The sequence below is a fragment of the Citrus sinensis genome, chromosome 4, assembly GCF_022201045.2.
Source record: "Citrus sinensis cultivar Valencia sweet orange chromosome 4, DVS_A1.0, whole genome shotgun sequence".
NCBI classification, from domain to species: Eukaryota; Viridiplantae; Streptophyta; class Magnoliopsida; order Sapindales; family Rutaceae; genus Citrus; species Citrus sinensis.
In genome coordinates, this window is record NC_068559.1 from 21,739,843 (window position 1) to 21,756,613 (window position 16,771).

Genomic DNA, 16,771 nt, shown 5'->3' on the forward strand with positions numbered 1-16,771 from the left:
CTCACAACTCTACCACTAGTGTTAAAAGCTGATTCAGAAGCAACCGTTGTAATTGAAATTGCCAAAATATCTCTAGCAATTCGAGCTAATGTAGGATACCTATTAGCATTTGTCTTCCACCAACTCAAAATATTAAAATCTTCCATCCGAGATATAACTTTCTCATCCAAATATGAATCTAATTCATCTGCAACAACTGCACAATCTCCATTGTTTACATAATCATCAAAACCTGTCATCCATTTGGTTGCTTTCTTATAAGAATCCCCTGTAGATCTAGTAGAAGAACTACTACCAGTATAATTAAAGCAATAAACAGTTGGTGAAAACTTCAATTAATACTCTTCAACTAATTCCCGGCAAAGGGTGACCACTTTCCCAACATACAACTATTTTGATATTTATTATTTTTAACAATATTTATAATTTTGTTATTTATTTATTAGTAATTTTAAAAATAAAAATAAAATTAAAAATTAAAATGGGGAAATGGGTAGGGGATGGGGATTCTACCTCATCCCCGTCCCCTCCCCGAATAAAAAGTTGGGTAAAAAATTTTCCCCGTCCCCTCCCCAAAAAAAAAATTGGGTATAAAATTATCCTCGTACCCTCCCCGAATGGGGAAAATCCCCGAGGGTACCCATCCCCGTGGGGATTTTTGCCATCCCTAAATAATAATAACAACAACCGTTTTCTGCTTTCTTGAAACTTTTATGATTATGATGCTTAGCTGGAGGGAAAAAGCACTTTTGGATTTTTGGCTTCCAACAAAATTAGATATAAAATTAATTTTTTTTTTTCTAAGTGTTAGGTGTCTAGGAAAATCTTGTTTGGTGGTAGCCATGATCTGGTGGGGGACCTATGTCGACTTGTATGAGAATCGTGTTTTTCAATAGTTTCTTTTTTTTTTTTTCTTTTTTTGGAGTAAATTATTATTACAATCAATGATGTGATTGATTATTCAAATAATTATGAGCACTCAGATAATTTTTTTTCTTTTTTGTATTTTTTTTTTAATTTTTGCAAATGGGGTTTTGCTTTTTGATGTCAATATGTTTGCACACGCGTCACACTAAACAGCCAGTGTATAAATTATAGCAGGACTAGAATTCAGAATTAAGAAATCCTTTAATTTTTGTACCCAAAGGCATCATGAGTTAGATGATACATTCATTAATATTGACTCCTAGCAGTAATGCTGTTTGTACATTTGGTTGATCTAATGATTATCTCAATTCACTCTCTACAATGTGTGAATTGGCAATATAACAATTTTGAATGGGATTTAATCATCAAAAATAATAAAAATACAGTTGAAATTACTTTGGTATGATCAAAAATATCAGTCAACTAAAAACATACTTGAGATTAGTACAAGAAACGTTTTATTTTGTTGACAATTTAACAACACAACATACTTCAGCCTTAAAAATTAAAAAAAAAAAATCGAAACTCTAAAGTAATTAATTTTAATTTATGCTTAAATGTCCAAGAAAAACCGACCACTATGTTTTTTTTTATTTTTTTTTTCACAAAATTGATTTGGGACGGGGAAAATTGAATGATGACCTTGACACATTGGTAAACTTAACTAGTCAGATTAGCACTGGGACTGTGGGACATGCGAATCAAACCTAAATTATAAAAAGAATCTGCACTTAATTACAAAAATTTAAATCAATCTAAATTAGCCATCCAATCAGTGTAATATTGACTTGCAAGCTTGATTCGAACTCACTATCTTCATCCACTAGACCTTCCCCACTTTCTGTTTCTTGCAATAACATTTTTTTTAATTGTTTGTTTTCCCATGTTGCCATGTTATAATTAAAAAAAAAAACCCAAAAGTAATTCATCAGATTTTGGGCTTTCTGACTAATTAATCTCTTTTTTTTTTTTTTAATTGTAAGTGCAAAAGCTTTATCTTTACTTTCTTTTCTTTTAATTGGGAATTCACGTGTGGGTTTATTTTATTTGCAATAAGCCTCCCATTTTGGACTACAATTGGGAGGTTGACACTTTTTTCCCTATATTTTTTAATTTTATCATTCACCTTCAAAAGCTTTTTTGTAATATTCCTTCACTATTTTGATGTCAAAATTATATTTATATTGAATTAATAATGACTAGTTCAATTGGTGGATTTTGAAGTGATACAAAAGATTTATGGTTGGAATACTGGCCTTTTGATATTAGATTCATAAAAATGTAACACTTGGTAAAACTACAACGTGATAACAACTTGTTAAAATTACAACATGATGACAAGCGACAACAATTAATCAAAATTAAATTCAAGCGTAATTCTCATAATTTATTTCAACTGCTTAACTACAAGTGACAGTAATCTCTTTTTCCCATCAACTGAAGCAATCTAGCATTCATTATTCAATGTCCTTGGAAAGTTCATATGTAGAGCTTTCTTCTTCTTTTTCTTGTCCCTATCTTTTTCTTTTATTCGGTTATACCTTTTCAAAGTTTGATTCTAATCTTACGTTTTCACTCGAAATTATATAACCAACCAGTTAAATTACAAATTGAAAAGAAAATTTAGGAAATCGACGTAATTGATAACTACATATGAACAAACGAGTTAATACGCGTTAAATTATGCGTCAGATATTACGTAATTAACTCGTTAAATCACAGATCAAAAACGAAGAAAAAAAGTTAACAGCAAACCTAATCGATCATCTACATATAACAGATAAGTCATCAAGACGGAGTAAGGTTGCGTCAGTACTCACTCACGATCTTCAACCACGTGTCGTGTTAATAAATCACATACTCTAAATTAATAACCTACGATCATCACTTTTCTTTTCATTAATACAATTTATTTATTTCATTAATTAATTTATTTGCTAAATGGTCCCTACTATAAGATGGTTCATCTTAGATTCCCACTATATTTTCTTCATTAGATATTAATTCTTTCACTAACATATAACACATAACATTAAAAAAAAACATGTGAAGTAGGCCCTTAATGCTTGTACGTACACTATATAATAATAATTATTTTTTATATAACCCCTTTGTATCATCCGCTAACAAAACCACAAGAACTAAGCAAATGTAAAAGCTCATTACGTTATTTATATAAATCTATATGTGACCAGCAACTCATTATTCATTTCTCACCTTCTTCCTCTCTTCTTCTTTTTCTTCTGGTTTCGAATTCTTAACTCTTCCCTTTGTTTTATGGGTGTTTTCGCAAATTCTTGAAGTTGAAGGGAGAGGAGATGATGATGGCAAATTCAGAAACTGGAGGAAGAACTGAAGGCCAAGTACAAGTTTTAATCAAGAATTTGTCTTGGGATCCATGGCCTAAACAATATTATTTGATGTTGCAACCATAACTATGAGGAAGGGTTAACCTCTAGGCAAGTCTAATGCTTGGCTTTTTTTTTAAATTATCCTCCATTTTCTTTGTTTCCTATTTTTCTCTTTCCTTTTGTTTCTTAGATTTAATTTTCTAGTTTGTTTGTGTGCCAACAAGAAAATGGAGGATAATATGAATAACGTATAGGAAATCTTGAATTAATCTTTTATCAAAAGATTTTCAGGGTTTCTCTTTCTTTAATTGTTGCCATATTACTGTCTTTTGTGGGCAGCAATAACCATGCATAATTAAACAAATTAATTTTCTTTTTGTCTGTTTTTGTTCTTGTGATTGCTTCTCATATATTGCAACCACAGAATATCTCTGTAAAACACAAATTAGCTCGTGTTTTTAATTCCTTCCTTGTTCATTTAATATTCATTATGATTGAATCTGTAGAATTTTCAAAAGATAGTATGGATTCTTTATTATTCAAGAGATATATATCTGCAGCTTCATTTCTTTATATAAGTCTCACATATATATATATACACACACACACACACACACACAAAAGAATTGCATAGACTTTAATTAACAACAAATGCAAGGTGCTTAGGCTTTCTGTTAATTCATATTTGAAGAATAAGAACAGTGAAAAATGCAGGTTCTGAAATCAATTCCGACTCTTTTTAAGGTTCTGTAATTTCCATTTCAAGCTTCTAAAGCCAAAAACTCTCCATTTATTTTAAAAGTTATAATTTAGTTTAGTTTAATTCTTCTTAACGCTTGTTAATTAACGTGACGGCAAACATTGTGCATGTTCACACATCAAAATCAGAGATCTATGTAGTTTGATCCTGATCGGAATTACATCAGCTTAAGATTCAAGAATCTTGCTCTCAAAGCAACATAAAAATGCCCAGATTCCAAAGAGTTGGGAAAGAAAATCTTGTGGATAATGTACCACCAATCCTTTATCATAGTTCGAATCTTTAATTAGGCTTACTGCGGCAGCACTCGTGGAATAAGCTCATTATCTTATCCATCTTCAAAAAGGGTACTCAAATTTATCATCCACTGATGATTTTCCATCTCAAATCTCGCCGATAAAGAACCAAGAAATTAAAATATTTATGACCAACATCATTAATAATTTTCTTTTTTTAATGGGTAATTTCTGTATTAGTTCTATGGTTTAGGTTTTTTTTTTAAGTGACTATATAAAATTGAAAATATTAATACAGTCTTGGCCAGCTAAATATACCAGGGAGATACCCATGTCCCTCTCCCATTCGATAAATGGAATCTCTTTTCTTTTTTCAAAATTGAAAAGCCAAAAATACAGGAAAAAATTTTGTAGCTTTCTGCAAAGCTTTATGGAAACTCAGGGCAACTCAATAGTTATTTGTCATCAAACTTATACGGCCTTAGGATAAGGATGATGATTCACTAAATTATTAAAGTCCACCTTTCACCATCTCCTTTTCTTTCACTATTGAATTTTAGTTAGTTGACATGTGTCTTTGTTTATTGGGGGAAAAAAAAAGTTTTAATTATATAAAGAAAAGAGCCAGCATCAATTATCATTATTCTATTGGTTCCTGACTCATCAAAGACAATTAAGTTTATATAATTATTACTTTTATTTTTAAAAGTAAGATGGTGGATTAGTTCATTGACAGTTCACTAATGGAGAAGAAGATTCAGATATATATTATACAAAAGCAATAATAATAATAAATAATACTAGCTAATAATAATAAGAAATGGGAGATACCACACCTTCCAATATGAATTAAGATTTTGTTTGTTGCTCCACTAACAATTTTTTTTTTTTTAATGACTTGGCAACTTAGTACAAGTGGTAAGGTTGATTATACCTTTTGCCTTTTGATTTTTTGAATTATTTTCATATTTATGACCACACTTGAAATCTAATAGTATGCGGTCTTGTTTAAAAGTGTTGGAGAAGGGCTGCTCTTTTTTGCTTTTTTTTTTTTTTCTCTCTCTATTGATTTGTGATGCAAAATGGCAGAAGCACCTGCCCCAGTTTTCTATTTGTTAACAACAAACATCTATATCCATAATCTATTGACTATAAACTAGTGCGGCGGCTATGTGAAGATACATAACCTTATAGTAACGAAAAGATTCAGTGTTGCATTAAATTGTGTGACCTTTCAAAAGAATCTAGTTGATAATTATTAGATAAGAATATATAAATAGTGAAATTTTAATTTTAAATTATTATGAATGCATATGTATAAGAAAATTATGAAAAGATGAGCACAACTCAGTTCAACAGTTGATTCAAATTCTTATAATAATTGTATATCGTGAGATGACATTTGCAAATTTTACGTATACGTTTTAAATTACTAACTATAGAGATATCACAATATACTAATACAACGACTGTAAGATAATCTTATCATCATTCACTAGAATATGAATGCCTAAATCAATCATACTATTGAAGATAAGCCTTCTTGAAAAGTTAGGACCACAAAGAATTTCAAAAAGTTCAATTGATCTACTTTAGTCCTTTTATCATCTTGAATAACAAAAAAAAAAAAGATGTAGAAGTAGGAACAACACTTTTTTGATAAGTTTTCAATTCGTAGTCATAGAATTCGCTATTAGAGTATGTCGACATAATTAATGTTTTGAAAATGATTATTAAAGAAAAGTAGATTAAAAACAATAAGATATCAATTTACAAAATGATGTGGTGCAATAGATTATTAAGAAACTAATAATGTGAGGGATGGACTAGGAACCCTAAAAATTAAAATTTATTTACTACTAGCACTAGTCCACATCAACATTTTTCATTTGAGGATTATGCCACGATGGACATAGGTTGGGACTTTGGATGATATTTATGTCTGAAGACCCAAATAGGTTACAAAGTATTGGGGCAAAGAAAATAAAAGAGTTGAGTTTCGAACACCACTTAAAAACTCTTGTGAAACCCCATTTTCATATTTATTAACTCTTTTTTATGAAATTACAGAAAAGGATAAAAATATTATAATACAGTTTTAATTAATTTCACTATCATCTAGAGTAAATTAACTAAATCACAAAAATTATGTTTTAAACAAAATTCTTATTATTAATCACTAAGCAGCTTATTTATTAATTAATTCAAAATTATTTTGATTTTATATTAAAAAAATCAATTACATCATATATTAGGACTTAAATTGTTAGGGTTCATGATTTGTAAAGAAACTAAAGTTCAATTAAGTTCATAATTGCCATTCTATGCAATTTTCTCTAATTATGTGACCGTGATGTAGGATGGGGTTTTATAAGGATACTAGAGGGTGTAGAAAGCATTGCCCAAGAGAGAATCTCTGCAAGTGCAGGCCGTTACTGTTATGCCCGACGTTGTGGCCCATGTTTTCAATGAGAGAAAATAAAATTTAAGAATTTTTTTTTCATTTTTTCTCAAAATTAAATTCTTTTCTTTTTTTTTTGAAAGACAAAATTAAATGCATTTAAATGTTAAATGATTTGAATTTCTCCTTAACCTTCTTTCTTTCTATCTTCCCCTTTTTCTTTTTAAAGACAAATCAGTAATATGTTTATTAATCCAAATACCTGAATTTGTGTGTGTTTTCTTCTAAATATAAAAAAGTATGAAAACTAATATTTTATTTTATTTTATTTTTTGAATATTTTATTACACTGTCTATAACACTCATGATCTGTTAAATTAACAAATATTTATTTGTAATTTGGAAACACAGATGTTAAGTTATCCTTTATTGAGAGTTGTATATTCTGACCCATACATCTAGGAATTGCACTATGGCATTTCTGTTACCTCTTCACAGTCTGCCTAAGCCTTATTAAATAGAGTGTTATCTCTACAATGAGGAAACAATAGAATTGGATATGTGTTGTTGACCCCATAATCACTTCAAATAAGGTTTGGACCATCCTTCCGAAATATCATACTTTTGCCTTTTGCTCTCCTTCTCAATCTCTTGGCAATGTGTGTGTGTGTTCTGTTTTATGAATGTATGTATTTTCTTCGTTTAGAAGGTTGGTATCTCATAAAAACTGCAATTCTTGTTCAAATGATTGCTAGTAAACTAGCTCTCATGGTTTCTGTCAGAAGTTTATGAGCAAAGAAACTCTATTTATCAGGTTATGGTGTTGGCTAAAAAGTAAGCGTTGTTATTGTTATATTAAGAGTTGAATGTCCAGTTGTCCACCGGACAGGGCGTTGACGCGTAATTCAACAGACACTTATGGCGGTTTTTTGATTGGGAGCTAGCTGAAGCACGAAAGAAGAATGCACTAGATCAAGCTCGACTGCATGGGGATGAATCTCTTGCTGAGTTGCTGGCATTCGAAAGAGGGCTGCATTGTGTTGAAGCAGATGTTAAGAACCTTTTTCAAGGGAAGACTCAGAAGGAGCTTGAGGCATTACAAACCAATATTGAGTCAATAATGCTTGTGGCACCGCAAGAGTGATTGAGTTTTAGGAAGCTGTTCTTAAAGGACTTCACATTTACAGAACAATGATGCTTATCTCTCAACATTTCTTCAATGTCTTTAATGTAATGTCTTACTTGTTCTGGAGTTCACTAGTTAGTTTTTGCAATTATTGGCGTATTTGAATGAAATGCAAGCTGAAATGTTACGTAAGCATCTTCAACAACTTGGACAATATTTGGAGGGCGAAGAATTCGAAAATAATTGCGGACTTAGGCCTGAAGAACAGGATATTGAGTATGATGACAATGGTATTTGTACCTTTGTGATTTGTGGAAAACGTCTGGATTCTCTTTTTTATATTGCCTCTATAGCTATTGGCTGATATTTATTTGACATGTAGCTGTTGGAAATCTTCTCGATAACCTGTATTAAAGGTAGAGACTAAACAGAGAAGAGGAGGCTGGATCATTTTCACCAGTACTACATTACAGTCATGAAAATTATGGATCGATTGACCCTGAACAAGACAGGATTTTGCCGGTAATTTGTTTGTTATGATTTTAATTTTTTACTTCTTTGTCTATTTGAGTAACTGACGAGTTAGAAGGCTGTTTTCTTATTTGACCCTATCATTTAACAGGAGCATAAACGAATAGCAGTGTCAGAAGAGAGGCAAGGACAAGAAGCACCAAAGGCAAGTTCATCAGAAGATAACTTTGAACTGAAAGCCATGAAAGCTGTGGGAGCCATGGGAGGAGGAGTTGCAGTATTTGGTTCTGGTGCAGAAGTGAACCTAGACTGACAGGTTCTTTTTCGTGTCCATCTAATGAAACCATTTTCCCCATATCCTTTGTGTTGATGCTGAAAACTGACCTCAATAGCTGAATTTTTTTTTTTTTTTGGGAAATTACAGCGCAAACCCAAGCTCAAACGCTAATATGACCGCAATTTTTTGTATCTGTCAACCAGAAAGCACAATTAGGTTACACCGGTGGGGTTCCAGCGCAGACCCTCCGATGCTTAAGTCAGAAATTGTGTATAAAGAGATAAAAATGAGAGGGAAGAATTGTAAATGAGTTAAAATAAATGAATTTTCCGATAGAGAAACTAAAAATCTAGTCGAGAATGTTAAGACTCTTATATAGGTCACTTGTAGAGTTTTTGGTTGATTTTTGCTAACCCCTTCCTCAGTTGCTATTTTCGGCTTAAATAGGCCCTTGGTCGTGGGTGGTTACCACCTTTAACTTTTGTCCACTTTCTTCGGCAGTTGCACGTGGTCATCAGTTGGAGAAGGTTTAAATAGATCGTGGCACACAACTTTTCTAGAAATTAGGCTACATTATCTTAACCAATAGCTTTCTATGTTAAACTAATTCTCGGGTCAGACAAATAAATTTCGAGGTCGGATTTCTTCACTTCCAGGTTGGACCGGTGAATTTCCTGGTCACTCATATAGGTTTAAAGTTGTATTCTTAAATCAAGTCATTCACATAAATCTCAGGTCGTACTTATAAATCAGGTCGCCAACATAGGCTCCAGATTGTACTTACGTGGTCAGCTCGACAACAATAAGTTTTGAGTAGATTGTGGTTGACTATACTTCTGTACTTTTCAGAAAAATCCAACCTAAATACTTTATAAGTCAATCTTAAAGTTTTTTATAATCTCTCCTAAACCATCTTGTGGGACTCGGGTGTATTGTTGGCAAGATAAATATTGTCCAAGGACCGTAGTACTTCAACTGTGTGCACACTGGATACGAGTGGAACAGATATAATCAGACTCACTTATGACCACGACAACCCGCCTCCAAAGTTTGTGCAAGGATATAAATTTAATATCTTTTACACACACCTTGTTGACAAGATACAAACTCCGAGATACGATGTTGTCCCGGATAGAATCAATGGAGAGAAATGCATCATTAAGTTTCATGCTGAGCCTCCCTATGAGGACGTAGTACGTTGACTTGATCCGGAAGAGTACTTTGGTATGTATTTTGTATCGGGTTTAATTACTCACACGCTTGTCTTTCAAATGACAGGCATTCTGAATTGTTAACGGGTAATGGGAGCGTTCTCATAAGGATACAAGACCACATTTGAACGTGGGGTATTTCATTTACACTTTAAACGCCACCGGTACTGCAGGTGATGCTTGCCTGGTCTTATTGCTGATTTTGGGGAAACGTTTAATAATTATCACCAGCAAGGCAGCAACACAGCAGCATTCGAAGTAATTTTTTTCAGTTCTGTCTCTACATAGTCTACTTGCGTTGCGGCATTAAGGGGGAAAAAAAATTGGAAGATGAAGAGAGAGATAAAGAAAAAAAGGACGTGTTTAAGAAAAATCCAAAAGAAACTCCTTTTGATGCAAAGATGACATTTGACTGTTAGAGATTTTGTGCTACATGATCTAAGCATTCTTAATTTTTTACAGATTTTGTGCTATCTACGTTTTAGTATTAGTAGATGATTACGATTTAACTATTTTTTTTAATTTATTAACTACCAATCATATTAATAAAATTTGCTCAAATAAATTTTTTTTTATATAATGACTTTTCGGCGACATGAGAAGTACTGGGCTACATATTCCTAAGTTGCTTGTTGGCAACTTCCGGGCTGGATACTAGGCAAATTCAGCAAATCTAGCCCAATAGCTAATGTTGGATAATATATTATGCAAAGGCACAGTGACGGTGGAAACTAGAAACTCACAGAAAAGATTGTGGATTAACTATATTTTTTATAATTTTACCACTTATAGTTAAAAGAAATACCTTATTAGCTTAAAAGCAGCCCCCAAAGATTGGATCATTTATTGGGCATCTCAAGGAGTGAGCATCCAGCATCTGACTACGATGGCCATGTTCGCTCACATAGAACTTTTACGAGATCAGGCCGCACATAGAACTCAAATGATTTCATGTATTGTTTGCTTCTATAGAACTTTGAATTTGGAATAATCGAGGAACATCGATAGTAGATAATTTTTCACAGGATAATATAATTTCAGCTACATTTCATTGATTAGGATATTCAAAATTGTTAAATTGCGTGTGGCAACATTGAAATTGGCAAAATTTTTCATCTAAAAAGAATATTACAACAAACATTCTCGGATAGAAAAGCATTACTAAGCTGATGAAAGATTGGAAATTTACAAGTATGTGATATCAGATTTAAGTATTAAACAAATTACAAAGAAAGATACATTTGCATGTAACCTACGTGATTACTTGAAGCTCTCTATCAACATAAGAAACATGCACTTCTGAGCCGTGTGGTGGTGTCCCTGTCTTCAAGGCCTCTCAAGTATGATCTAATCGCAAGGTGCTCAGAAGCGTACGTCATGAAAGAAGCCAAAACAATACCTCCCGCAACCATCAACCCTAGCCTGTTCAATTACACACACTCAGTTTCATGACCAAAACAATAACACAACATACTCAAAAAATTGACAGGGTTCTAGATGTGCCTTCAAATAGAGCATGAGCGGGGAGAGGAGTTATTGGAAAAAAGACAACAAACCATTTTATGATATGATCTACTTTCATGCAACTATGTGAAAACAAATAATCTCTTCCAATACGAATTGTTAATTATCTTACAGCTAATTAAAAAGCAAATTGGAGGAATAAATTACATGACATGCAGTCAACTGTGGAACTAAGGTATATGTCTCGCTCTATTTTACATTTACACATCTTAGAATAACAAATGGCATTCACGTAATTTTTTGCAAAACACCCTGAAATGTACAGCTCGTTAGGATGAAGAAATTTTGCACAACTGCCGAAGCATACAAAAGCATATCATTGTTATTGAACGGAAGCAACAGATATTGGTTCAACTATGATAGGGTAAGAAAGAAAGCTATGAAGAAACAGAGATAACATCACATTACAATCATCAAAGCAAAATTACCTCAAAAACAGAGCTGTGACCCCAAACATAGCTGGCAGCGATGGGGCAATGACAGCCAAAAGTGCCATCCCCATTCCATAATACCATGTAACAAAATCACAAGCTGAAGCCTGTCGCTGATGACCTGAAAGAAATACAAGAACTATCAGCATATTTTAATTATAACCTAAAATCAAGCATACTAAACATCTCATGCATGGAAAGCACGTTAAGCACAATAAACTGATATAAATCAAGTCAACTCACCTTTTCCAGAGTCATAATCTGAAGATTCCACATCAGAAGAGAAGGATCCTGCTTGAAATGCTGTTGCCTTTCCCCATTTATAAATCAAATGGAGGAAACCTCCAAATAAAAGAAAGAACATTGTGAAAGTCCACTCATACACCAAGAGCAAACCGGTCCATGGCATCACTTGTCGAGGAACAATTGAAAAAGAAATCCCAAAGGCAACCAAAGCCACCATGAAACAAACAACAATCGAACTTCCCCCAAGATAGGCAGGAACCTTCAACTGTGCACTGTTAGAAAACTGTACATCACAACAAAGACATTTTTGAATAAGAATTAAGAATCACCACAAGATTATCAGCAACCATATAGAAGTAGGGCTCAAGCATATAGGACTCCAGTGCAGAAACTGGATATTTCAAGAGGATAACAATCGTCTAATAAAAAATGAAAGAATTTAACCTTGGAGCACCGAGAAGGATAAAATCACTTAAGGAATAGTAACTAACTTGGTGGTTGGAATTGATGGTGGATGATGAAGAAACACCGGTATAAGCAACCGATCCAACAGATCTAACTTTGAAGTAAAGGTGTCTGATATGATCACCTAAAGAGGTTCTGCAAAATGAGCCAAAGTGATCCCGTGTCTGCATCGAAAATTACATGATTTAATAACTGGAAAAGAAAAAACCCTTTAGTATGCAAACACAAACAATATGCTTTAAGATCCAAATGGCAATTATCTATACTTGCTTAGCCTAGCATGTCTGAGCAGCGAAAAAGACAGTCAGTGCTAACCTGAAGAAAAGAATGGTAGCAACAAAAGAGCAGAGCACAGAGTGGTAATAGGAAAAGGACTTTGACTGCAAATTCATCTTTAGGATTTGTGCCCCCTCCAGTTCCAGGAAGAGATTCCTCAAGCTTTACTCTAATGTCCTACAACATCAAGAAAAAAATGTGAAATCTTATAATTGGACAAGAATGCTTTGACTAACCACTCTCTATCACAGGAGAAATCAACTGTACAATACACACATAAAGAAAAGAAACGGAAAAAAATAAAAAATAAAAAGGATCAAGTTACTCAGGGAAGATGAATCTCAGAAGATTGCATGCATAAATTTTAAGGAATAGACAGTACCTGCCAGACATCAACAGGTTTTAATAGCCAAGATGTCCACCAGTCCCAAGGCTTAAGGGGGCCAAGCGTATAGTGAATAACATGTAGCTCACTCTCATCTACCATCCACTACAAATACAAGGCATAGAAAGATAAGAACCTTCCACAAGAGTACATGCAGAAAATAATGTAAATATACAGAACGAATTTGCAAAATATTTCTTGATCTATGCTCTGTTGGATATAACAGAAGGCAATCACAACCTAGAAAATGAAGATAGTGAAAGCCTTCACAATCTGAAAATTGGAAACTTCATTTGCAACAGAGATCAGTGGGCTGAGTCATCATTTAAACAGGAATTATTTCATTATTTTGGTCCTCAATTATGGATAACATAAGTGTATGTAGCCTTCCACAAAGACAAAAGTGTAGTCTTGCCATCCTAAACCTTGCACCTTTACTTATTATTTAGAACCAAGACATGCAGCAGAAGCACATATTGTTGAAGGAAACTACAAGATAACAACTTGTCAACATTTCTGATATTGTAATTTACCTCTTAAATTGCTTTTACAAATGAATAGGGAAGTATGAGAGATTAGAATAATTTGTTGGCGGCGTTAAAAAACCTCAATTATTGTCAAAAAAGAAATTATCTCATTAATTTTAATTCTGGTACCTTATTTGCGAGCATATAAAGACCAACATCTGCATTATACAGGGTAGATAGACGCTCCATATTGGGAACAGGTCTAGTATTCACCACCTCCAATGGTAAATTTGGCTCAAAAACGTGTGCATTGGGAAAGTCAGAGTAATATGAATTTAAAAAACCCTGATCTCCTGCAAAATAAAAGAAAAATCAGGAAGAAAGGCAGACACATGCACACACAGAGGATTGTTGAATTTAAAATTATTTAAAACATAAGCTATCTTCCAGTTGTAGGAAGCATGATGAAGGGAAATGCAAACTTTGAATCTTCAGATGGCAGTTGAAATTCTGACTGCAAAATTCTAAGCCTTTTTGTGACCTACTTAAAAGAGAGCTAGTCATCCTCAAATAGCAAAGGGTATTCAAAACTAACATCAGTTTGTCAAGCAAGCATATTGACACAGGTATGTTATAAGACAATCTAGGCAGAAAACTATCTGGCACCAGCTCCATTGATGCTGTCACTACATACGGTTGACTCAGATTTTCATTTATTATTAATTGGATTCGGACTTCATGGTTTTCCATACATCACAATTGAGTGCGGAAATAATAGACACCATATTCTAACTACAGTCAAGCACAATGAATGCTTTACCTCCAGTGTAAGAACCCAACGTATTCACTTTGGTCATCATGTCATTGAAGACTGCAGCTGATGGTTCCACCACCATGACTCCTGAATTTAGCCTCTCCGAATGCTTCAAGTTAGCACAGAATTTTCTACATTTGAAAAGATCCTCAATGTTCTTGATCACAATAGTGTCCGCATCAAGATATACAACTGCATTAGACACAAATATTATTTATTCTGAGAGGAAGAGAGAGAACTATCTAATACACAAATTGCTTAAGTTATAAACCTCAATTTTGCTGCTGAATAATTGTAAATGCTGCAACTTGATACTCATTATTAAATTTATCAAACAGACTTGTGAGCAATCAAATGCATAATAAAGACCATAAGAACCTCTATAAACAACAATACCTTTCTTATAGTTAGTCATATTGAAAATCTTCAGCTTGGTGTAGACACCCCAAAACCTCTTTGGACGCACTTGATTTGGATTTGCCAATAAGCTTATCTTCTCCACTATCCACCCATCTGCCTGCACAATTCTCAGCCACCAAAAAAATTAAAAAAAAAAGGAAACAAAGAGTATAAAAACAAATTGAAATGTTTCTCATAACAAATGTTTCAACTTTTAGTCGGCCAAAAGCTTTGCACAAACATTCAATGCTGTCACTCATAACAAAACACCATGAGAAACCCAATAAAACTTTCAAATGGGGATAAAAGAATACAAGATTGCCACCATCAAGAAATTCAATTAATAGAATTATAAAAGATAGAAAGAGGAGAAAAATTAAAAAAAAAAAAGAAAAGCAACCAAAAGAATTCCAATAAACTAAAGAATGAACTCAATAACTTTCCTTATTAGCGGTGACTTTTTTTACAAATTTAAAAAGTCAAACTTCCAATCCAATTCCATACAAAAAGGGAATAAGATTAAACTTCCAATTCAATTCCCTGCAAAAAGCGAAAAACACTAAATTCTTATACGTGCTTGTTACCTTGAGAAGCTTTTTGGAGTAATCAGAGACGCCATCAGAGACCAAAACGACCATGTCTTTATTGGATCCAGTATCGCGTATCGATTTGCCCAAAACCCTAACTCCCAATAGAAACTCATCGCCGTACAAGAGCGTGACGTAAGCCTGGTCCGTCGATTGCGATCCAATTGCAGCTCGAGATTGAATCGAAAGCAATGCGATGAGCACGAAAGTGAGAAGCTTCGGAATCAATTTCATTTTAAAAAACGATTTTCCCGAGAAAATGAATAAAAGTTTCTCGAGAAATTATCAAGAGACTGGGATTGATATATTTTATTTATTTTTTAAAAAAATTCAATTTATAGAGTTGAAAAGCATTTGAAGCTTTTGAATTTTCTCTTTCTTGTTCAAACTTCGTTAGCGTTTTTGCATTTTGACTACCTTTCGTTAGTCGCCGTTTTGAGTTTTGATTCAAATCTTTTGAATCTCCTGCGGCCGGTTGTACCTAGAAACTATGGGCCGAACCGCTAAATGTTGACAAGTTATCAAGACCGACTTAATTATAAAACTTATAAATAGAATGTGAAATAAATAAATTTACATAGGAGTGATAAACTAGTGTATCAATAGTAAATAAAATAAAAATTTATAACTATAGTATAAAACTTATAAATTAACAATAAGTGTTAGATAAAACATAAATTAAGTAAACGAAAAAAAAATAAAAACTTATGAATGTAATATTAAACTTGCATACATTAAGTGTAAAATAAAATATAAATTATACAAATGAAATATAATACTTGTAAATGGAGAGTAAAATAAGTAAATTGACATAGGAGTGGTAAATTAGTGTATTATTGGTAAACAAAATAAAAACTTTTTAATGTAACATAAAACTTGCAAATCAACAATAGATGTAAAATAAAATATAATTTATGTAATTGGAACATAAGACTTATAAATGGAAGGTAAAAGAAGTAAATTAATATAAGAGTTGTAAAATGGTGTATTATTTGTAAACAAAGCAAAAACTTACATGTATAACATAAAATTTGTAATCAATATTAATAATAAAATAAAACATAAGACTTTTAAATAGAAGGTAAAAATAAGTAAATTAACATAAGAGTGGTAAATTGGTGTATCATTGGTAAATAAAACAAAAACTTATAAATATAATATAAACTTGTAAATCAACAAAATAAGTGTAAAACAAAATATCAATTCATTAAATAAAACATAAGACTTGTAAATGGAAGGTAAAATAAGTAAATTAATATAGTAATGATAAATTAGAGTATTATTGGTAAACAAAATAAAAACTTATAAATGCAATATAAAGTTTGTAAATCATCATTAGGTGTAAAATAAAATATAAATTATGTAAATAGAATATAAAACTTGTAAATGGAAAGTAAAATAAGTAAATTAATATAAG

General features: G+C 32.5%; 1 protein-coding gene and 1 pseudogene across 1 annotated transcript; one reads left to right on the forward strand and one right to left on the reverse strand.

The window, feature by feature from the left end:
- Positions 1–7,492: 7,492 nt before the first annotated feature.
- On the forward strand, positions 7,493–9,937 carry LOC107177738 (cactin-like; annotated as a pseudogene).
- A 916-nt stretch (positions 9,938–10,853) lies between these two features.
- On the reverse strand, positions 10,854–15,774 carry LOC102608647 (inositol phosphorylceramide glucuronosyltransferase 1). Its single transcript, XM_006484552.4, has 10 exons — positions 15,352–15,774; positions 14,765–14,885; positions 14,375–14,560; positions 13,744–13,907; positions 13,085–13,192; positions 12,742–12,879; positions 12,453–12,590; positions 11,959–12,244; positions 11,713–11,836; positions 10,854–11,182 (listed from the first exon to the last, which is right to left on the reverse strand). Exons 1-10 carry the CDS (start codon positions 15,586–15,588, stop codon positions 11,038–11,040), a joined length of 1,647 nt encoding a protein of 548 aa, XP_006484615.1. The 5' UTR covers positions 15,589–15,774; the 3' UTR covers positions 10,854–11,037.
- Positions 15,775–16,771: the final 997 nt, after the last annotated feature.

What these genes read in the sequence shown, in the direction of transcription:
- LOC102608647 (XM_006484552.4), bottom strand. Translation starts at nt 15,588, where the DNA reads ATGAAATTGATTCCGAAGCTTCTCACTTTCGTGCTCATCGCATTGCTT. An exon ending in ACTCCAAAAAGCTTCTCAAG is followed by an intron (nt 14,886 to 15,351) that starts GTAACAAGCACG and finishes AGAATTGTGCAG; the next exon opens with GCAGATGGGTGGATAGTGGA. An exon ending in GCTACCATTCTTTTCTTCAG is followed by an intron (nt 12,591 to 12,741) that starts GTTAGCACTGAC and finishes TTTTCGATGCAG; the next exon opens with ACACGGGATCACTTTGGCTC.